Below are 22,323 nucleotides of genomic sequence, written 5' to 3'. Positions count from 1 at the left end.
GGAGAAGCCACCACAATGAGAAGCCTGCGTACCTCAGCAAAGAGTAGACCCCGCTCGCCACAACTAGAGAAAGCCCGCGCGCAGCAATGAAGACCCAACGCAGCCAAAAATAAATAAATAAAATAAATAAATGTATTTAAATGAAAAGAATTGCCTGTGAAGACCTGGCCCTGAGTTTAAAAAATAAAATAAAATAAAATAAAATAATAAAATAAGAAATGCTGTTAGGATCCAATCCCCTACACTGGCTAGACGTTAACCGGTAACTACTCAAAATGGCCCCAAATTATAGTAGATTCCCATTTCATAGTTCCCATCATTCTCTTCTAAATATTAGCCCAATATTAAGCATGGCTTTCCCTAAATTTGCATGGTTCTTGGAATCCAATATCCCTATTTGGAAAGAAGGTAATCACACAGCCTTAAAAATGTCACCAGGTCTCCTAATTCAATCAGAGGATCAATACAGAGACTAACATTGTTCCAAAGTACACTGCAGGCTAGGTTTACTCTAGGATGATGATAGAATTGGAGATCTGTGTAGTCAGCCTCCACAGGCTCAATTTGCCTTCCAAACTCAAACCAAGTTCCTGGATCTACCTCCCTCCTACAAACAACTGGATAATTTTATGCGCTGCAAATGGCACTATCCTGGCCCCATGTATTTGTCTTATAGGAAGTGCATCTGATGTCTGATTCAAAAGTCCAAGTTATAATGAAGAGTATTTACCAGGAATGTCACAGTGAGAGGCCAGGTCGTTGCTAGGAAACAGGAAGGGCAAGATTTGGAGCAGATGACACAGCATTGTGTGGCATCGTGTGGCTGCAGCTGCTCAGAAACTTAGCTCAAGACTTTTCACAAACACTCCTGGGTTCTGGGGAGCAACTGTCAACATCGGTGAATCAGAGGGTGTGATGGGTGATTTTTAAGTGTCATCTTGGCTGGGCCACGGTACTCAGACAGGTGGTCAAACATTATTCTGGATGTTTCTGGGAGGGTGTTTTTGAATGAGATGAACATTTAAATCAGTGGACTCTGAGTAAAATAGATTGCCTTCCATAACGTGGGTGGGCCTCGTCTAATCAGTTGAAGGTCTGAACAGAACCAAAGCTGTGTCTCCCTCACCAAAACAAGAAGGAATTCTGCAGTCTGACGGTCTTCAGACTTGAACTTCAGCATCAGCTCTTCCTGGGTTTCCACCTGCCGGCCCACCCTGCCAGCCTATATAATCACATGAGGAATCCTTAAAATCAATCTCTTTTCTTTTGTCTTGTTTTAATGGTGATACATTTAATTGAGGTACATTCAATATATTAGTTGCTTTTAGTCTATAACACACTTGGACTCCCTGGAAAAGTGGAATAATAGCTTTTTTGTGGGTGATGAACCATTCATTGTTAGTTGGAAATATGCACAAACGTCCTCCATGATAACTTGGGTTGCCAAGAACTGCCAAAAACCACTAATTCTGCAGGTTCACCCCCAAGTTTCTCATCGTTTTCTTTGTCTGACTTTTCCCTCAGCACACTCTAGTGTGTTGCCATGCACTGTACAGTCTGGATAACTTGAGCGTCAAAAGAATAGTGTTAATTGCTTATAACAACATATTAAAAAGTTTAACTCCATGAGTCCACGAGGGGGGCTGAGGGAAAGGAAGCTCTTCTTTACAGAAAAATACCAACAAGTACGTGGAGAAGGAACAATAGAATTCAGGCAATGGATGCTAAAAATCACTGGATGAAAAGTTATTGGGGAATATGGGGAATGCTTACACAGTGACAGAGTATTGAAACAGTGCCAAAGTATCACTCGCCCCTAAGATTACTTACTAATCACTTACTAATTCACATGGGACAATACGGCAATCACCCCCATAAGCAAGTAATCAAACAATCTCACTAATAGAGAGACATGATTTGCTTCCTAATGAGATGCAATGTGACATACCATCCACACGGCCTCCCCGTCACAAATGTGAAGCATGGACCTAATCCAGATTCTAGATCTAACATCCATTTTGTAGCTGTTCAGGGGATAGAGGAACAAGGGAAATGACACCAGGAGAAAACAGTCTGGCAAATCCAGAATGGGTGTATTCTACAAATGATCTGGGTTCTCAAAATTCAATACTAGAAAGGAGAGAAAGAAGGAAGACTGTTGTAAATTAAGAGGATGAGGACATAAAAAACTAAAATTTTAAAAACCAAATGCAGCAATGCAGCACGTGATTCTTAAATAGGTCCTGGCTCTGGAAAAAAAAAATGAACTGGCTATAAAAATACATTTTGTTTTGGGTAAAATTTGAGAAATTTGAATAATGAATTATTGCTAATTTTCTAAAGCATGGTAACGTTATTGTGATTATGTTGAAGAATGTCTTTTCTTAGGAGATGCGTACTGAAATATTCAGTGGGAAAGTATCGTGATGTCTACAACCTTAATTCCAAATATTTCAACAAAAAGAAAATGCGTTTCTAGAGAGTGATAAGCATAAGTGGCAAAATGTAAACAATTGTTGAATCCAGGTAGAGGGTACACAAATGTTTGCTCTGTTATGCTTTCAACTTTTGTGTGTGTGTTTGAAAATGGTCAGAATAAAAGTTGGGGAAATAAAAAACAACTTTGAGGATCACCTGCCTTCCCCAAACTCCATCCTCTCCTACCTTATAGCCCAGCACCTTCTAGTCGAAATGAAAAAAGAAATGCACTTCATTTTTTGAACAGCTTTACTGAGATATAGTTCACATACCACACAATTCACCCAATTTAATGTCCACAATTCAATGGCTTTTAGTATATTCATAGAGTTGTATGACGATCACCACCATCATTTTTAGAACATTTTCATTACCCCCCAAAGAACCCACCCCTTAGCCATCACTCCCCAGCCTCCCCATGCCCCCCACCCCAGTCCTAGGCAACCACTACTCTAGTTTCTATCTCTAGATGAATTTGATTTTTACTTCTTGAAGATCTTACATGTGGCACCAAATTTCTCAGCTGCTGCCAATGCTTTAACAAAATGCTTTGTGTCCCACTGTGTTTGCTCATCCCCAGTTCCGTGCAGGACATAAGAGAGAGCTGGTATCATTCTCAGCCTCTGGGGTCCCAAGAGCCTCATTAGACTATGTCATCTGCCTTCTGGCTCTGTTGAGGGATGCACTGGAGGAAAAGAAGCAGATCTGCTTTCAGATAAAGTAGACCAGGAATTCATGTCGGATGAGCTCAACTGACGCTTTCTCTGGCTAAGGATACTGGAAGGGGCATCAACCATCTGCAGAGTCTCCTCCATACCCCATTTTGCATTATGATGATATCTGCAGATGCTCCAAGCTTCCTGACAGCCCCTCATTGTCGGGGGTGGTGGGCACTGACTTTCCTCCAAGTCCATCTCAGCTCTCACCTCTGTGGAGCTACTCTGGCCACCATGCATGATGCCCAAGTAAAGCACAAACAAGGCACCTGCCTTCCTTGACTCACTGGACTTCACAGCAGCCCAAGCAGCTGTAAGGAGCAAGGAACTCTCTCCACGGGAACGACTGTGTAGCTCTTCTCAAGACGATGCAATTATATCCTTCCTAGCTGGGTTCAACGCAGTATAAAGTTTTTGTTTGGGTTGATTTTTACTTGTAAGTACTGGGAACTACTCACTCTCAGAGCATCACCTTGCAGCTGATACCTTTGGAGAACTTTGCAGAAGAAGGTTTTTCCCACAGAAAAGTCCATGAGTTTTGAGTCCATGGGTAGGACAGGAATGTCTCTGAAGTAATAATGGCATAAAACACAATGGAACTAAGAAAAGACACTGCATGACATTTGTTTATGTCTGAGGAAAATTATGTGTACCAAGTTCAGTACTGGATTGCTAGTTAAGCTCAAAGAGAGGACGTGTGAGTTTATCTAAGCAGTTATATTTTATTTAAATCTTGCTCCCCACTGCATTTCCTTTGTGATGGATTTTTATTATCAATTACCTAGTTGATGCCCTGGTACATGTGCTATTTTTAACTAGTTTTTCCCCTAAAGGGAATTATATAACGACGGACTTGATGTGCCCTTTGTTTCAGGTCTCTCAGTTTTCCACCTGAGAACACCAAACACTGGCTTTCTAAGCTCATTGTCTGTATCCCCATTCACTACATAGCAGTTATCAGTAAGAAGGGCAGGGAAAAAAGATGAGTTTCTGTATGGGACACTTGTTAGACAAAGATGCCCCTCCCTGTGAGGACTACAAATATGAAGGTCTGTCTTCAAATCCCTTTGTCCAATTTTGGGCATGAAGCAACATTTTCACCCAGGGAAGTAATTTATCAGTGATTACAGAGTTTACACTTGAAGGTGATGTAAACCCAAAAATACACTCTAGATTTTGTTTTGAACCATAAGTAGAGACTTAAAATCCAAGAAAAAAGAGTGAAATGCAGTAGTCATTTTCCAAGATTAACAACTCCATCAGGCTTGAGTGAAGCCCCAGATTTCTCTGCAGTAAAGATTTCTGGGAGTTCACTGTAAGGTCCAGGAGAGCAAATCTGAAGAGGCACTGTTTGTGCTCTACACTTCAGGTTAAGAGGTTCATTTTATAGCTCTTTTTTGCACCTGTTGAATGGGTTTCTCCCCCACCCCCACCCCATATCCCTTCTCCCCTTCTCTCCCACCCCTTTCAACAGCATCATTTTTCTACCCTTAAGTGCCACTAAGGACAGTTATCCAGTGAACACAGACCCAGGGTAACTTGTAATAGTGAAGTCAAATGCTTATGTTTTTCCCTGCAGTAGGGCAACATTTTTCATCTCTGATTTTCCTTGGCCAGATGGAAGATGTCATTCAGGGAACCCCAGGCGTTCTGAAGATGAAAAGGAAGGTAGGGGGCCCGGCTCAGTGCTTATTAACCATAGAGAGAATTTGGTTCACTTCAAGAAGTAGTAAAATAATGGCACAGGAGAGACAATGACTCTTAATGAATTCGTGTGAGTAAAGTGTGAGGTGACTAGTTTGGGGACATGCAGCCCCAAGGCCACCCTCTGGAGGAGAAAAATGGAACAATTGTTTTCTGTTACTACACAGTATTGACCTCCCTTTCCGGAATCACACAGGGCCACTCGGATATCATGGCCAACGTTGGATTACCTCTGTCTGAGTGCCTTGGCTGCCTTTTAAATAAGGTGGGTGACATGTGACACTGGAGTCCACAGTCAGGCTTGAGGTAGGAATAATCTCAGGTGCTCCTTCAGCCAGGTGAACTGTTTCACTTCCATCTCTGCCTCCCCTCCAAAAAAAATCCTTCCCTAGAGGTCAGGAGGCTCCGGCCCTCAAATCCCACCGACCTGCAGGGCTGAACATCTTCAGCTTTCACATACCACCTTTCCTATTCACACCAAAGTCTCACGGGACGTTATCAACTGCCTGGAAAATAAAACAGCCTCCCAGGCCCTATGAAAAAAAAAAAAGGAACAGAAAAGCTACAGAAATAAATCCCAGAGTCTGCTTCTAATCCTAGACAGGTGGCACCTTGGCACAAGTGCATTGAAATCACTTTCTTCCTGGGCCGCAGAGCTGAATCCCTCTCCCAGAAAGACCAACACCCCTCAATCTGGAGGTGGGGAGTGTGCTGGGGGAGGAGCCAGGAGCCTGGGGCTAGAGGTCTGTGACCTCCCGCCGAGCCGTGCTATCGGCCTTGGATCGACTATCTAGTGTAAACGCAGTTTCACACATAAATAACGTGCCACATCTGGCCCTTCGGTTTTATGGCGTCTTAGCGACCGAGCAATTTATAGATGGCGACCTTGTTAGGCAGCAGCCGGGCTCGCCGGGAGCTGCGAGGTCCGAGGCACCGCTGGGGACGCAGGAGGGGCGAGGGAGAGGAGAACCCCGGGGTCCCAGATCTCCAGCTCCGAAGGGCGCTCAGGAGAGGGACCCACCCGCCTGTTTGGGGATGGGGCCGCAGCAAGGTGGCAGCGCCCCCTCCTTCCAAGCCGGCCATGTGGCAGCTGAAAGAGCCATCGAAGCCGAAGTGTGTTTGCGCTCATACCCAATTTATTACCGCTGAACATATGGCCAATATTTTGACTCACGTCAGTCGGGCAAGGAAAACAAACAGAGCGCGCGGCGCGGGGGAGCGGCCCCCTCCGCTGGGGCTGCGCTGCGGCCGCGGGGCCGGAGCCGGGAGGGTGGGGCCGCCGGGCACGGAGCCGGAGCCAGGAGGGGGAGGGCTCGCCGCGCCAGTGCCCCTGCGCCCGCGGCTCTGCAGCCGCCGGTGGCTCAGGATAAAGAGCGGCCGGGGATCTGCGCGCTCGCGGGCCGGGGCTCCCGGCGCAGCCGCGCTCCAGGTGAGCCTCCCGCTCGAGCGCGCGGCCGGGGGTGGTCGGGGGGCGCGGGACGCGCGGCTGCGCGGGGAGACGTACAGGAGCCCAGCGTCGCCCCCGGCTGTCGGGCGAGCACCGTAGCTCCCCCGGCCCCAGACCCCGCGCGGGCATCCGCAGCTGCGGGGGACCGGAAAGCGCTCCGGGCCGGCGTCCTGCCGCGGGCCAGGGGAGAGGGGTCTCGGTGTCCCCCGCGCGCCCGCCTGTGCGGCCCCCTCTCGCGGCTCTCGCCTTGGCTCGGTCGCCCATCCGCGGGGTCCGGAAGCAGCAGGTGGACAAGTGCCGGGCGTCTCAGGTCCGCCGCCGGCTCCGCTGGTCACGAGGGGGGCGCTCGGGTTGGGACCGGGCCCCGCCCGCCGCGCCCGCGGCCCGGAAAAGTTTTACCTGCCTCCGAAGCCAGGTGCTCCCGCCGCCGCGCACTTTCCCGCCAGCCGGGGAGCGGGACCGCCGGGACCGGCAGGTGCGGCTGGAAGGGATGGCGGGGAGGAGAGGCGCGGCGAGGTTTGGAGCCCCGCCCGGGAGGGCGCGGCGGAGGAGGGGCGCCGGGGAGGGGGTTCCGGGGAGGTGGGGGACTAGATAAAGGCGCGCCTGGAGATTCGGCGAGGCTGTCGCCGCAGCGTCGGGAGTGGGAGGCGGAGCGGGCGCGCCGCGCGCCTCGGGCCCCTCCCCACCGTCGGCTCCGCAGGCTCCCGGGCCGCCGGGGCCGTTGCCGGGAAGGGAGCGCCTCCGCCCCGCCTCCGCCGGGTAAGTCTCCCCGGTGTGCGCAGGGGTCGGCATGGGGCTGCAGGACGAGGCGAGGTCCCCAAGGTAATTTGGAGATGGTGCCTAGCGGAGAAAGAGGTGCTCCTCGGGCGGAGCTGGGCCACGGGGTGGGGAGTGAGGAGGAGGAGGAAGGCGAGGGGCGGGAGTCGCCGGCAGGAAGGACCAGGGCTGGGGCCGAGCAGGGGTCGGGGGGTCTTTGGGGAGGCGGCTCAAGCCTGGACTTTGAGGGGACCGCGCCAGGCGCCAGACAGTTCTCATTTGTGTCAGTAGAGATCGCCAGAGGATCGGAAATGAGCCTCAGTGGGCTCTGCTGAGGCCCTCCTTGGTCTCCGAGGGGCGCCCCCTCTGACCCCCCCATACACACACTCTGCAAGGAGGCCCTTTGGCGCGCCTCTCGCGCCTTCTCGATCTTGGTGGCGCTTGGGGGTGGGAAGAGGGCGTTGCGTCTGGAGGAGGGCTGTGGACCTCGGGTGCTCAGATTGGAGAAGTGAGAGGGAGAGCCCCAGGAACCCCCTCCCGCTGGTGCCCGAGGGCCTCGTGGGTCGGTTCCTCGCTCTCCAGGCACAGCTCCCAGGTTCCGCGCAGGCTGGGAGCGCGGCCTTCCCGCGCCGACGAGCGCTACATGGCACAGAGCCCTCCTGGCCCAGCTGTAAGTGCTGAGTACTGACCCGTTGGGAGAGGCCGCTGGATTTTCGAAGTCTTGTAATGATTTTGTCACGTGTTAAGAAGTAAATTCAGATAAGAACGTGCTTTCGGCGCCCTGTTTCCTTGAGAAACCCAGATCTCCTGCATTGAAATCACCCTTATCGGGGGAAGGTCGAGCTTGGCTGGACGAACGTTCCTGAAGGCCACACTGACGATGCGTAATCTCATTGTAACATATTTAATCATTAGAGAAGCGCGAACGAATAAAGCAAAGGGGTGAGCCCGGGGGGACGTGCCGTTTGGTTCCCCAATAAACCGGTGACAATGGATTGGCTGGGACGGGCTCATTTGGCCTAAGGGGGGCTTAGAGCTACGTTTTTAAAGAAAATATTGGAGGAAGGCCCTTTCCATTTTGCAGCGCGCCCCGAGCCACATTTCGTGTTCAATTTAACATCCATGAAAGTTAAACGGCTTTTCTCGCCTTTTATTTTATTGGATGTGTTTTCAAAGATCTCATTAAAGCGCATTTATCAAAGTCCTACCATATGTCCGCGGGGTCTTACGCCCACACAATGAGGCTGATTAATAAAAATCCTAATTTCTATTACAATTTATGTCCTCAGGAAATGTCTGCCTTTTTTTTTTAAAGCCAGATAATTGGTAAAATGTTGTGTATTTCACCTTGAAGAAGAGTAGGGGGAGATAGCTCAGAAGGATGCCTGCGCCCTGCGCCCACAATTGCAGGGAGACTCCAGGCTCTAGGTCCCTAAGTCAGTTCTCTCCATGGCTTTATAGAGTTCCTGGTGCTCCTGAGGAAGCGGGGAAGGGGGAAAAGGGGGGTCAGATACAGAATCTGAGCTCTGTCTCTTGGGCCTGGAAAACTTCTCTGCCCAACATCTTCTTGGTGACTTGGGAGGACTGTCCTTCTGGGAGGTGCCCTCACTCTTACCTCCTGTGGTAAGAGTTAACACGATATGGATCAAAGAAAGAGAAAACTCACCTTTGACTTGAACCCAAAGTGGACTGAGATTTCCTTTCCCTTCACACTAGTCCCTACTTTCTGGTCCATCTGTCCGCTGGCTGTGGGTCTCTCCTGCCAGAGATTTGCACCTGTTCTGATCTGGCCTCACTGATAGGGCTGTAGGCCTCCCCCATCCAGCCGCTCCATTCTGCTTCCCGCCCCCACAGCCTGCAGGGACTTCCAGGGACCTCAGCTTCCTTCGGGGGCAGAAGGTGATGCCAGTTGGTGCCAGGATCCACCAGAGATGAGCCTGCCTTTCAGTTTTCTGGTTGGGAAAGGTCCTGCTTCAGGTGGTACCCTGGGCCACACTCCTCGACATCTTTCAACCGGCGGCCAGAGCTGACACTCTTGCTTCCAGCAGCCCCCGTTCCCCCGCCTGGAGTTGAAGCTGCCATGGGATACCTTGGAGGAGTGCATCTTAAAGGTGGGCGTCTTTATCGCCAAGCCCGGGGACCAGATGGGGAGACATTTTCTGTCTCCGTTGATTTCGAGTGCATGCCACGCTCCGAGTCTCCAACCCGAGATAAAATAAACCTTTCCCCTCCAACAAAACCTTTGTGTCCAGAGTGGCTAATCCTCGCGGAGAAGGAAGGTGCAATGTGCTTTGTTTCTAGAGTGAATGAAGACAAACGCTTGCACCTTGGCGCTAACCAGACAATAAACTAATCCACTTGAAGGCTGTTATCTGAGATGGGATGTGCAGGGGACCCGCTCAGCCATGTACTGTACCAGGAAAGGAGCTTCTTTGTAACCTCTTTTCATTCCAAAAAAGAAAGAAAAGAAATGAAGTCAAATTAGTACTTCCAAATAATGGGAAAGACCTTGTATTTTTAATGACTGGTCGCACTTTTGTGGGTGGGGAGGGTGAGGCGTGCTGCCTGAGGCTGCGAGGCTTTGGGCTCCTCGAGGCCACCCCCGTTTTACAGTGGTCCTCAAGGTACTCCCCCCGGACTTTTTCTGCCCTAAATTCCTCTAGAGGAGGCACCTACCCAGCAAGCTCTCACCAGCCTGAAAGGGGAAAGATGTGAGCAGAGCGCCTCCCAAGAGGCCTTCAAGCCAAGAAGCCTTCTGAGATTGAGAGAGGAACGGAGATTGGGGGCGCTGGGGGCGCCCCACCAGGCCGCCTCATCCACGGGCACACCGAGCCAGGCTCCCACGCGTGGGGTGTGCCCAGGCCTCTCCTCATTTTCCCGAAGGACCTTCCTTTCCTGCCTTGTTTGCTGCTGTTCAGAGCTCACCCCTCCCCCAACAGGGGGCGTCAAACTGCGGTGCGCGGGCGCAAGGAGCTGGGGACCCGGGCGCACCAGGGCCGCCCCCATGCTCCGGAGCTCAGAAAAGGCGCTCGTGTTTGAGCTACCTGCGAAAGTAAACAGGTAAACACTGGGCCGACTTGGAGGGCCACTTGTCCTGGAGTGGGGCCACTTACCCTGTGTACATTCGCCTCCCGCCCGGGCCTCCGGCGGTGGTTCACCTCCCCCGCGCCCTCTCCAGCGCCTGCGCTTCCATCCCTCCGGAACCCCGAGCCGAAGAGAGGAGCTGAGCGGCCTGAGAAGCCCCCTAAGAGGGATTCTTCCAGCCTGCGAGGAGGAAGAGAATCTTCCTCCTCTCCCCCACCTCCCCTCGGGGCCTGCGACGCCCTCTGAGCTCGTCCCAAACGTGGGGAAAAGGGAGGTAGAGCTCGAGATTTGTAAGGAAGCTGGAGCCCCAGAGCAGAGCATAAATATCCGGGGCAGGGGGCCTCTGGCTGCTCAGGTGACCCTGACAGGGGTACTCGGTGGTTGTCGCACACCAAAGAGGGCAAAACATGTCTCCCTCCGGCCCAGACCAGCTGCCATCAAACTTTCAGCACCGTCTCAACTTCTCCCCAAGTTCGCAGCAGAAGGCCCAAGGCTGAGCGCTCAGGAGCTCCCGCAACGCCGGCGGCAGAGCCCAGAGCCCAAACTCAAACACGATGGAACCCAGGACATTGTCCTCTCCTGGCTGCAAGATGGAACCCGAAAGAAGCTACTGAAGAATCCGGACCTGGGGAGCCGAGCACATCCAAGCAGAGCTGAACTGGTGCCAGAGGACACGGATATGTTCAGAACCGATAGGGTGGGGATAGCGGGGACACTAATAAGGACTCTGGAGGGGCCAGGGGCGTGGGGCTTGGTACTCTCGACCAAGTGTGCGGGATGTCGCTGAGCAGGAGACCCCTGGCTCGAAAAGACCAGGCTGTGGTGCTCCCAGCGAGACCTCTTGGGGAGCCCTCCGGATGCAATCACCTGTTTAATTTGTGTGTAAAAGTTCATTTGGTGCCTGGCCCTGCTCCTCGGGTCGCATGAGGTCCGGGAGACCCTGGAGCGTGCTTTGGGCACCGGACCTGCCCCCAGCTGCCAGCTGGTCCCCCGCCGGCCTCCTGGCGTCCAGACCACTCCTGGGGGACTTGCATTTTATGATCTTCCTCTAACAAGCCGAGTTTCTCCCCTTCAATTACGGGCCTCCCGGCGGTCTCCCTGCGCCTTTTCAATTGCAAATGTCAGCGCTTTGGAAGCGGACGCGGGAACGGCACCGGCGACGGAGCGCTGGGCAAAATGGATTCGCGAGGTCCCAGGAGGGAGACACTGAGCACAGCGCATCGGGCTCCGCAGGGCGCTGAGCGTGGCTTCGGGAGGCCAGGCTGAGGCTCCCTCGGGTTCCCTCCCTGCTCCGCAGCCCCAAGGTCAGGGGCAGGAAAAACTAGCAGGGGTGAGGGTGGAGGAGGGAGCAGAGACCCAGAACACGGTCTGTGCGGGCGGGGGAGTGTGGCCCCGCAAGTGCTCCAGCAGGGAAGGGGGCCCTACGACCAGTGGTGTGGGAGAACTCAGGCCCGTCGAGGCCGAGGGGCCGGCGCTGTGCGGAGCCCCGCCTCAGTGAACTGGGCCGGGAGCCTCCTTCTAAGGGCGCGGTTGTCAGCGCTCCCGCTTCAATTTCCGGGAGGCTGGATCCCCCTGTAGGAAAACAGTTGTCTTCCAGGTGCTCTGCCCGAAGTGCAGGCTCTCAGGGGCCGGGGAGGAGACATGACCCACTGCGGCAGTGCTAATGAGATCCTGGGAGAAAGGCCACTATGGGGGAAGGGAGAAGTTGGGAGCGAAGTGGAACTAGGTGGCTCTAAGACGAGGAACTGCGCAGGCTCCGTGGAGGGGTCTGGGGGCACCCCTCCCAAAGATGGATACGCAAAAGAGTCACTTCTTGCCAAAGGGGACATTTCTCACCCAACCCAAGAATTGGCGTGGCCCAACCAGACTCCTTTCTGGCCCTTCCTAGAGCCTACCCTGGTCCCCAAGAAACACCCCTCGCTTGGGACAGAGGAATAAGAGGAGTGACCAGGATGATTTTTTCTGCAAAGCTTGGGTTGAGGAACTTTTCCTCGCCAGTTATGTATTTAGCAGCTGAGTAACAATGGCTGGGGTAGGCCCGACAGCCCCTGTTTCCAAACTCTGGGCTTCTGTGACGCCTGGAAACCCAACTTCCCTCCTCCGACTGGACGGGGCAGAGAGCTCCCGAGTGAGAGGGGGGAGGGAGAGGCAAGGAGGATGGAGGCTGGGAAAGGCAGACTGGAAAGAGAAAGAGGGGAAAAAAGCACGAAAAGTAATGGGTTCAAGGAACACGATTCAAACCAGTTTCTAATTCTTGCGGGGGGGGGGGGGGAAGGGGGGAAGGAAGGGGGGTAAGGAAAGGGGCAAGGAAAGGGGGAAGGAAAGGGGAAAGGGCGGAAGGAGGGGGAGAAAGGAGAAAAGGAAAAGTAGGAGAAAGAGAGGAATGGGGAGCGTCGACATGAAGGGGTTTCCTTAATATTGTGGACGGATTCAGAAATGAATGAAGAGATAGTCCATTGAAAAGGGTTGAATGCCATGACAACTAGGAACAACCTTAGATTTATTCCAAACAGTTAGGACACATTGAAAGAGAGCGTCAATCATGTATTATTTCTCCACTGAAATAAATGCAAAAACCGAGCCGGGACAAAGGCTTCCAACGGGAGCGGGACATTTGTCTACATTTCGCTCATTGTCCGCAGCTTAGCAATCGGTTTGTATTTGTGTTTGCCCGGGTCCGACCACCCAGGACGCGCCGACGAGGGGCTCCCTCTAACCTGGGCCATTGTCACCCGCGTCACATACTGGGGGCGAGGCAGCGAGGGCTGCAGAAAGCCGCCGAGCGGCTCGGGGAGAGGCGCCTTCGCCGGGCGCTGGTAACTCGGGGGCGGCCGGGGCGCGGCGGCCGCAGCTGCGAGCGGGGAGTACGGGCGCCGGCGCCGCGCTCGCCGGCGTGGAGGCGGCCCCGGCGGAGGGCTTGGGGGTGGGCAGACCCCGACCCCCGCCGCGGCCTTCTCCGTCCCTCCCCGCCCCCAGGCCAAGCAACGTCCTGACGCTCCTCTGGGGCGGATGAGCATCAGGTAGCAAACCTCCCTCGCGCAAAAAAAAAAAAAAAAAAAAAAAAAAACTGGAAGGAGGGGCGGGAAGTGTGGCCTGGATTTTTCCTCGCCGGCGCCGAGGAGGTGGTGCCGTCCCGGGAAAGTGCAGTTCCCAGGCCGGCCCGGGGCTGGGACCCGCACACAAACCTCACGCAAGCTGGGAGCCTGGAGCGTGTCCTCTGAACTCGCCCCTGGTGCGTCCGAAAGGACTCCCTGGGGAGAAGAAAACTCCGGAGAGAACTCAGCAGCACCTCCCGCCCTGCGACCCCCTTCCCCGCGGTTTTCGGGATCCTCACCCCGGCTGGAGACAGCGCACCCGCCCCTCCCCCCTTGCCCCCCCCCCACCTCGCTCTGCCACCGCTGGAGGCTGGAAAGGGAGACATAATAGGGGGCAGGAAGGGCGCGGGGCCGCCTGCCCTTCCCTCCACCCTGAGATCGCGGCCCGCGGGGCCGGAGGCGGTGGGGCCGGGCTGATCGCGGCCCGCGGGAGACTTCCCCACCCCCACCGCCCCACCCCGCGCGCCCGCAAAGCAGAAAGTGAAGTGCGCTGTCCTGCTCAGCAGCACAGAGCTGGGGGGGGGAGGGGAGGGAGGCGGGGAGAAGGAAATAAATGTCTTTAGCAAATAAAGGGTGTCGGGGCGGGGGAGGTGGTGTCGCTTGGTGGTGGCTCCGGCCGGCCCCGAGCCGATTCCTCTCCTGGGTTTCGGGCTCTTTCGGCGTTTAACTAGAATCAATTACTTGCCTTGTCATTTCTAGTACTCATCCTTAAGCCTCAACCAAAATATTGACCCAGGAGGCTTACAGAAGTTGGGCTCTTGCCATTTGAACCGGATCTTGTTTAGGGAACGGCCAGCGATGGGAAGGAGAGATTTCCGCGGCTCAGCCTGCGCCCCCTCCCCCTTTTCCAAAGGCGCCACAAATCGCCAATTTTCCGGCTTGCTGGGGGCAGGCGCGCGTGGGCGGGGAGGTAGGAACCGGTGAATGTTGAGGATTCTGTTTTTCTCTCCTCCTCCGGGTTTCTGTTTTGTTTTCTTTCCTCCTCCCCCGCTTTTTTTAAAAAGATGCAATTTGTTAAAACTGCCCTTTCAAGTGTGTGGACTCGCGAGCGACGCGGTGGTCCTTTGTATGTAAATACTGGGTAAGAAAGGCTCGCCCCGTCTTTGCAATTAATTGACACGTTACACCTCTCATCTTGCTCTAGAGGGCCGTTGGCTGGGAGCGCGGAGCTCCCCAAAACCCACAATTTCACATCTGCAAATACAGTCTTCATCCACTTGACTTCCAAGACCCGCCCACACGTGTCCAACCTTTGCGTTTTAATGTCTCCCTCCCCCTTTTTTTCCACCCTTCTCTCGCTCTCCCTCCCTCCCTCCCTCTTTCTCTCTCTCTCTCTCTTTCCCTCCCCCCCTTTCCCTCCCCCTCCTTTTCCTCCCCCTCCCTCTATCTTTCCCTCCCTCTCTTTCTCCCCCTCTTCCCCCCCTCTCCCCAGGTTCGTGAGTGGAGCCCAGCCTTATATGGACTGATCGCTCGGGCAATGGCCCATTTTTTCCTCGCCACCAGCCGCCACCGCGCGCTGAGCGGCCGCCGGAGCCGGAGCTGACGCCGCCTTGGCACCCCTCCTGGAGTTACAAACTCGGGCCCGGCCCGCAGCGCTGGCGCGCAGGCCGCCCGGCTCCCCGCGTCCATTTCCGCGTGCTTGCAGAGAAGACACAGGCAACGCCTTGGGCTTTTTTCTTTCTTTCTTTCTTTCTTTTTCTCCCCTTTCCCAGAGTTTCTTTCATTTTCTTAAACATAATAATCTCAATAATTAAAGCCCATCCCCCCTCCCCTCCCCCAACCCCTCTCCCCATACCCCCTCCCCCGCCCCTACTGAGAGCGCAAGGAATTGACCAAGTGAAGCTACAACTTTGCGGCATAAATTGCGGGGTCCCGGCCATGTCGCTGACCAACACAAAGACGGGGTTTTCGGTCAAGGACATCTTGGACCTACCGGACACCAACGATGAGGAGGGCTCGGTGGCCGAAGGGCCAGAGGAGGAGAGCGAGGGGCCGGAGCCCGCCAAGAGGGCCGGGCCGCTAGGGCAGGGCGCCCTGGACACGGTGCAGAGCCTGCCCCTAAAGAACCCCTTCTACGACAGCAGCGACAACCCGTACACGCGCTGGCTGGCCAGCACCGAGGGCCTCCAGTACTCCCGTAAGTAGCGAAACTTGGCCGCCGCGGCTGTGACCGCCTCTGCTACTGTGGCCGCAGCCTGGGCCGCACGCCGCGGGGAGAAAAGGGATGGAGCCTTGTAAGCCGGATCCCTCACCCTGCGCCCCCAGAAAGATGCCTAACGTTTGTTTGGGATGCCCTACCTCTTCCCTCTTCGTCAGACCCCCCCTACTCCGGGAAGGAGACTTGGTCTCAGATATTTTTTCCAAAGAGAGAAATTAGGAGGAAGAAGGGGAGGAGAATACCTCCCAAGGGCTGGTTACAGACGCCAACCAGAACTGACGGCTCCGGCCGGAGCCCCCCTCCCCCATTCCGACAGCCGGGAAGGACTGGCCTGGAGCAGTGGAGCGAGCCAGCCTGCCTCGGGATACGGGGAGAGGGTGGCCCGGGTATAAATAGCTCACCCTGCCCCCTGCACTTCATAGAGGACGCTTTGTGCGGTGCGGAGGGTGTCTAGAAAGTCGGAAAGCAGAAACGAAAGCCCCCAAAACCTGCCTTAAATGGCCGAGCCGATCAATGCCGGGATTGTGGGTTTTTTCTTTTAAAAATCTGCCCACGTCTCTCCGGAGAGGAAACTGCTTAAGGGGGCCGGAGCCCTTAACCCGCGATGATCTCCTCCGCGCGCCACTCCCCCCCCCCCCGCAAAAAATACGCACCCACACTGGTCAAACCCCTAGAAAGTGGAGCACCGAGCCCCTACTCCAGCCGCTTCTTCTCTTTCCCCGGGGCGGACACCGACGATTTTGTCAGGCGTGGAGCAGGGCGGGGGTCAGGGCGAAGGCAGCGGGGCCTGGCTGCGGGGCGCACAGGCCCGAGGGCGCACGGAGGATCCGGGGCGCGCGGGGTCGGGCCCGGCCGCGCGCGGCCTCCAGGCTCCTGATGGGCTTCTCTTTCCCCCAGTGCATGGGCTGGCAGCCGGCGCGGCGCCCCAGGACTCGAGTTCCAAGTCTCCGGAGCCCTCGGCCGACGAGTCACCGGACAATGACAAGGAGACCCCCGGCGGCGGAGGGGACGCCGGCAAGAAGCGGAAGCGGCGGGTGCTCTTCTCCAAGGCGCAAACCTACGAGCTGGAGCGGCGCTTCCGGCAGCAGCGGTACCTGTCGGCGCCAGAGCGCGAACACCTGGCCAGCCTCATCCGCCTCACGCCCACGCAGGTCAAGATCTGGTTCCAGAACCACCGCTACAAGATGAAGCGCGCCCGGGCAGAGAAAGGTATGGAGGTGACGCCCCTGCCCTCGCCGCGCCGGGTGGCCGTGCCCGTTTTGGTCAGGGACGGCAAACCGTGCCACGCGCTCAAAGCCCAGGACCTGGCAGCTGCCACCTTCCAGGCGGGCATCCCCTTTTCGGCCTACAGCGCGCAGTCTCTGCAACACATGCAGTACAACGCCCAGTACAGCTCGGCCGGCACCCCCCAGTACCCGACAGCACACCCCCTGGTCCAGGCCCAGCAGTGGACTTGGTGAGCGTCGCCCCTCCGAGACTCTCGGCTCCAGGCCCAGGCCCCACCCCAGCGGCGGAGGCGAGGAGGACTCGGCCCTTACAGTGGTTATTATATTATTATAATTATTATTCTGGAGTCGTGTTGACTCTTGGCTCCGTTGGGGAGGCGCCAGGAGGTTGCTGCACCTCCTTGGAGAGGCAGATTCCACCCCCCAGCTCCGCCCCATCCCTCTCTCGGTTTGAACCTTTGGAGACGGCTGAACCGTAAGCCGAGTTTACAGAATGTTTGCGCAGCTTCGCTTCTCTGCCTCTCCCCGGGGACCGAATGGTCCCAGCGTTAACGTCCTCACCTGAGAAGGAGTAAAAGACCCCCCCCCCGCCCCGCTTTTGTGAATTTTGTAAAATATGTTTGTGTGAGTAGCGATATTGTCAGCTGTCTTCTTCTGAAGCAAGTGAAGAACACTTTAAAAATATAGAGGATTTTTTTCTCCATTTTTTTTAAAGTAAGAAAATGCTAAATATTTATGGCCATGTAAACGTTCTGACAACTGGTGGCAGATTTCGCTTTTCGTTGTAAATATCGGTGGTGATTGTTGCCAAAATGACCTTCAGGAAGGGCCTGTACCCCTCAGGGCCCAACTCCTTTCTTCGTGGTTTGTTTTGGTTTGCTTATATTTGGTTACCCCTGCTTTCTTCTCTTCTTTTTTTATTTTGTTCAGTGCAAACATTTCTCAAATATGAAAAAGGAAAAATGTGTAGGCGAGCGAGAAGCCCCCTGCCCCATCCTCCGGGTCCTGAGCCCCGGAACTTGGAGCTCAGCGGTTCCGTGCGGTTCCCCAAGAGCGCCGGGCGCTGAAAGCTTTCAATTTTTTTAAATAAGAATTTTAATAAAAATCCTGTGTTTAAAAAAACCAAGCCCGGCCCTCCCGTTTGTCTTACTTTGTCGCCCTGCGCCGGGCAAGGAGGTCTCGGGCAAGGAGCCGGGCCAGGCCGCTGGCCGCGCTCTACCCCGCGCACCCCTTGGGAGCCGGGGCACCCGGGGCGCTGGGGAGGCTTCGGAACAGGCCTCTCCCGGGCGGGCGGGCCAGGCCCCGCGCCTCGGACCCCGGGCGCGCGCGGGAGCGCTGGCCTCGGGCCTGCGAGCGGCTGACCCGCCGCCCGGGGTCGCTCGGCCTCTCCCAGCCTGTCTCTCGGCCTCACGCGCGGTCTGCATTCGGGCGGCAGCGCCCTGGCGCAGGAGGAAGAGTGACTTTGGAAAACGCAAAGGCGAGAAGAGCAAGCCCCCCTCGCTCGCCCAAATCTACGAGTGCCTCCTTCAGCCTAAGGAGCTGTTGAAGCCACTACACTCGATGACTTTCATTTTGTTGCTTTTGATTTACCTCGTGCTAAGGAGGGGAGGGGATGCTGAGGTTGAGACTGGTCGGCTTCTCTCCCCACCCCGTTGCAAATCCGCGGCCGGGAGGCGGCCTAGACCTGGGCGCGGGGGCCGGGGGCGCGTTTCGGGGCGCTCCAAGCTTTGGCTACAAGGAGGGACGCGGGGACCCGGGCGCGGGAGACTACGGGGTGGGTGGAGGTGCTGCGGCCTCCCTGGGCTCCTCAGCCGGGGAGAGCCAGGAAGCGGGAGTCAGAGGCGATCCCTGATAACCAGCCTTCCTTCCATCCCCACTCTTTCCGAGTTTCCCGCCTCTGTCCCTGGACTGGATGCCGCGCCTCGTCCCCTCCTAGCATCTGACTGTGCGCGGTCCCCTAGGCCAGCTCTCTGGCGTGACGCTGGGCGAATTGCTCCCTAGAAAGTAGGGGTCTGGGGGTGGGGTGGTGCGTCGCGGCCTCCTGGGCTGCGGTAAGGGGAGCGAGAAGTGAGCAAACCGCCCTCGTTCGCCCGGGGGAGGGCGGAAGGTCCTTCCCTGCTAGAGATCTGATCCCATCCCACCCGTGCCTCAGGGAGAGCTCCCTGGAGGACCCTGGCGCATACTTGCCCGCGCAGGGGAGCGTCTCAGAGGGCCCCGCGGACTTGGGGGGAGGGGCGCCTGTCTCCTCTATCTTGCGGATTTCCGAAAATACCCGGGGCTCTGCAGCTCAGACCGCGCTCCGAGACGCCTCGGGATTGAAAGTCGGCCCCATTCGGAAACTGTATCTCTGGTTTTCTCTCGAGCTCCACCTTCATGGCTGGGGGCGGGGGCGAGGAGGCCGAGCAAAGGGAGCGGTCCCAGCTGACGTTCTCGCTACCTCTAGTTGTTGATCAGATTTAATTCAATATCTAAAGCAAACATGATTATCCGTGTGACCAAATCTGCGCGTCAATAGCACTCAGCACCGCACGCCCGGGGACGTGATGACACGTTATTCCCGCGTTGCGCAGCTGCCCCTGGATAATTGAGGGCGCTGGAGTCTTTCTAATATCCTCCTAAATGTCCTTTCATATCTCCAGGTTCGACTGGGTTTTTCCAGGTTTTCCTAAATGCGGGAAAGTCTACCTTTGTTCCCCACACCAGCTTGGAAACGTTTGGGGTTTTATTTCTTGCTCTTTGCAAAGGCCAGGAGAATTCTCCCCAAATCGTGTCTGCAATAGCCGAATGCCCAACTTGCCCTGATACCAATCACTCAACATTCCTCTTGTAACTGCCCTCTACCCCCATCCGTCAGCAGGGGAGGTGAGAGTTCCAGCCTCTTGGAGTGGGGTTGTCACGAGGCCTGAGGCACAGTCCCAAGACTTGGTTGATTTTGACTGCTGCAGGACCCCAAACTTCCGGGGGCCAAAAATGATCGTAGGAGCTTCCCCCCCGGCCTCCAGAGGGGAAGGAGGCAGCGTGGAAGGGCCAAATTCTCGCAGGCATCCACGTGTGCTCGTAGAGGGCGCGTTTGGGGTAGTGGTCAGGCCTACCAGCCTGCAGTCTGGATGTGCGCGCCGGCGGCTGGGAGCCGGGGAGGTGGGCCCGACGCCCGCCTCTCACTGTCCTCGGGTCCCCATGGAGTCAATAAAAGCGCCCGCGGAGCCTGTGTGGCCCTAACCCCAGCGCCCTGGGAGCGCACCCGGCGCGGGGTCCGCTTCGGCAGTCTATCTTCGCCCAATCTACAGCGGGCCGCACAAAACGGCACAATGGGAGAGCTGGGAGCCAGGGATGTTAGAGGCGTGCATATTAAAAAGGGACAGAGAAAGGATCGCAGGGGACAGCGAGAGGGGAAGAGGGAGAAGGGGCCCACCCTCCGCCCCCTCCGCCCCCCTCCGCCCCGCACCATTCAGCGCGCTTATCGCGGGCAGTGAATCCCGGAGTCAGGCAGAAGTCTCCTTGGGGTTTTGTTGGGCCTGTCACTGGGTCCCTTTGTCATCCGCGGGCTCCATGCTGGATTCCATATGGCCAGCTGGGCCGAGGGAGCGCGAGGAGGGAACCGCACAAAACCCAAATTGTGTCCGGCTTTCAAACCCTGTATTGTTGTCTGTGAAAGGAAGACGCATTAAAAATTCGTGCTATATCTATTGGGGAGGAGGCTGGAGGAGGGGAAAACAGCCACCCCTGTCTTTGATGGCTTCAGAGGGCGCTTGCCCCGCCTAGGCCCCGTGACACTCTGAGAGCTGGAGATCTCTCTTTCTCTTTCTGTCTCTGTCTCTGCTTCTGTCTCTTTACCAAATACTGGCTCTAAGCTGGGGCTCGGGTCTGCGAACGTCGGCGTTCAGGGTCGGGGCTCCTTGCGCGCACTTCGCTGCTCCTGCGCGCGCAGCTGGCGGCTAGGCCTCTCCTGTCTGTCTGGGAGCCCGGAGTAGAGGCCATCGGACCGTGCTGGGCCCAGGAGGACACCGAGGTGCCCAGGGCCTGGGGGAAGCTCAGAGGCCGCGGGCTTCGCGGCTCCAGGGTAGATGAAAATCCAGGTCCCTTGTTCCCGCACCGGACGCGTCTTGACGCCCGGGCGCGCGAAGCCAGCCCTCCCCGCACTGCAGGAGCGGCTCAGGGACGCCGCGAGACCGCTCAGTCCGATGCCCAGCTCGATTTCCGCCGCAGTGGGTTCTGAGGCCGCTTCCATCCAGCCGGACCCCTCGGTTACCAACACCCTGTCATTCGAAATATGCGCGGGATCCCTCTGGCGCCTCGGTGCCACGACAGGAAACCGGCTCAGAAACTTCTTTCACCACCAGCACCCCTGTGTTGGAGGAGAGAAGGACTTCCTCTTTAATTCTCAATGTCTCCTGCATCGTTTCGTTTGCAAAACAGGGAGACAGAGCGGAACTTCCAAGGAATCTGCCCGGTTTTGTCTCACCTAAGCAAAGTTAGGGGGGTGGCCAGAGATCCTCTGGGTCATCCTTTCTTCCACGAGCCGGGTCAGAAGCTCCCATAAGCATCCCTCAAACAAACAAAAACTACGTGTTAGACAAAAAGAGTTCTTGTTGAGGCTGGGCACCGTGGACATAGAAATAGAACCCATCAAGGGCCAGGTGGAAATTCCAGCTCATCCAAAACTTGGGCACCCCCTTTTTTCTAGTTTTTACAACTGCTGTCATGTTCAGTAGAATCAGCTAACTTGATAAGGGTAGGAGCCCCCCATCTCCACGCTCCCCACCCCAGCCAAGGAAATAGCGTCTTTTCCTTACCTATTGACTGTTGGGCTTAGTTGAGACCTGGTGTGGATTTCTCCAGCCTTTTCAAGAGCCTGGTCATTGAAAAGCTAATCCAATATTTACCGAGCATAAGGACAGTTCTCAGACGTATTTATTAAGGCCCAACAGTAAGTGATTACTTGGCCTGAAGACAAAGGCTACGGGAGGGGGTGTCGGGGCCACGAGATCCAGACCGGGTGGGGTCTCCCGGCCCAGAACTCAGAAACCAGGCGCCAGCTTGTGAGATGCCGAGGTTCCCCTCCCGTTCTTAGGTGGCGTGTGGATTAGATATTGTATTGGCCGGTATTTCAGGAAATATGTACTTGTGGCTTCCTGAGAGGCCGGGTGCAATGACACTCTAAACTGTGTCGATATATCATCTTTTATCCAGGATCTGCAAATAAACCCCTGATCCCCCAGCGCATTATAGCCGCCGCTATCTCTCCAAGGAAGCGATCTGAGTTTTATTGCCTTCACCAACGCCCCAATTCCTTCTCCCTGTCTCTCTCTCTCTCTCTCTCACACACACACACACACACACACACACACACACACACACACACACACACACACACACACACACACACACACACACACACTCTTTCCTCTCCCATCCATCCTGTCTGGTTTTTAAAGACTTTTTTTTTCTTCCTCCCGGGGCATCATTATTAATGAAGAGGCGAATAGGCCTCGGCGCCGCCACCCGAGCAAATCGAGAAATGCAGGCTCGCGGGCCGCCCGCCCGCGCAGGGAACCCGCAGACACTCGCATGGCCCGCGCGCTGTCGCCGCCAGGAGGCGCCCCAGCCCCGCGCCCCAGCTCCGCGGCGCGCCCAGTCTCAGCCCCCTGGGAGAGCGCAG

At 55.8% G+C, this 22,323-nt stretch overlaps 1 protein-coding gene across 1 annotated transcript; it reads left to right on the top strand.

The window, feature by feature from the left end:
• Positions 1-15,158: 15,158 nt before the first annotated feature.
• Positions 15,159-17,775, top strand: NKX2-2 (NK2 homeobox 2). The gene is made up of 2 exons (XM_065893151.1): positions 15,159-15,417; positions 16,336-17,775. The coding sequence occupies exons 1-2, from the start codon at positions 15,159-15,161 to the stop codon at positions 16,896-16,898; spliced, it is 822 nt and encodes a 273-aa protein (XP_065749223.1). The 3' UTR covers positions 16,899-17,775.
• The last annotated feature ends 4,548 nt before the right edge of the window (positions 17,776-22,323 follow it).

Source organism: Phocoena phocoena, chromosome 15 (assembly GCF_963924675.1).
Source record: "Phocoena phocoena chromosome 15, mPhoPho1.1, whole genome shotgun sequence".
NCBI lineage: Eukaryota > Metazoa > Chordata > Mammalia > Artiodactyla > Phocoenidae > Phocoena > Phocoena phocoena.
The sequence above is the reverse complement of the archived record's forward strand: the minus strand, read 5'-3'. Positions and strand labels throughout refer to the sequence as shown.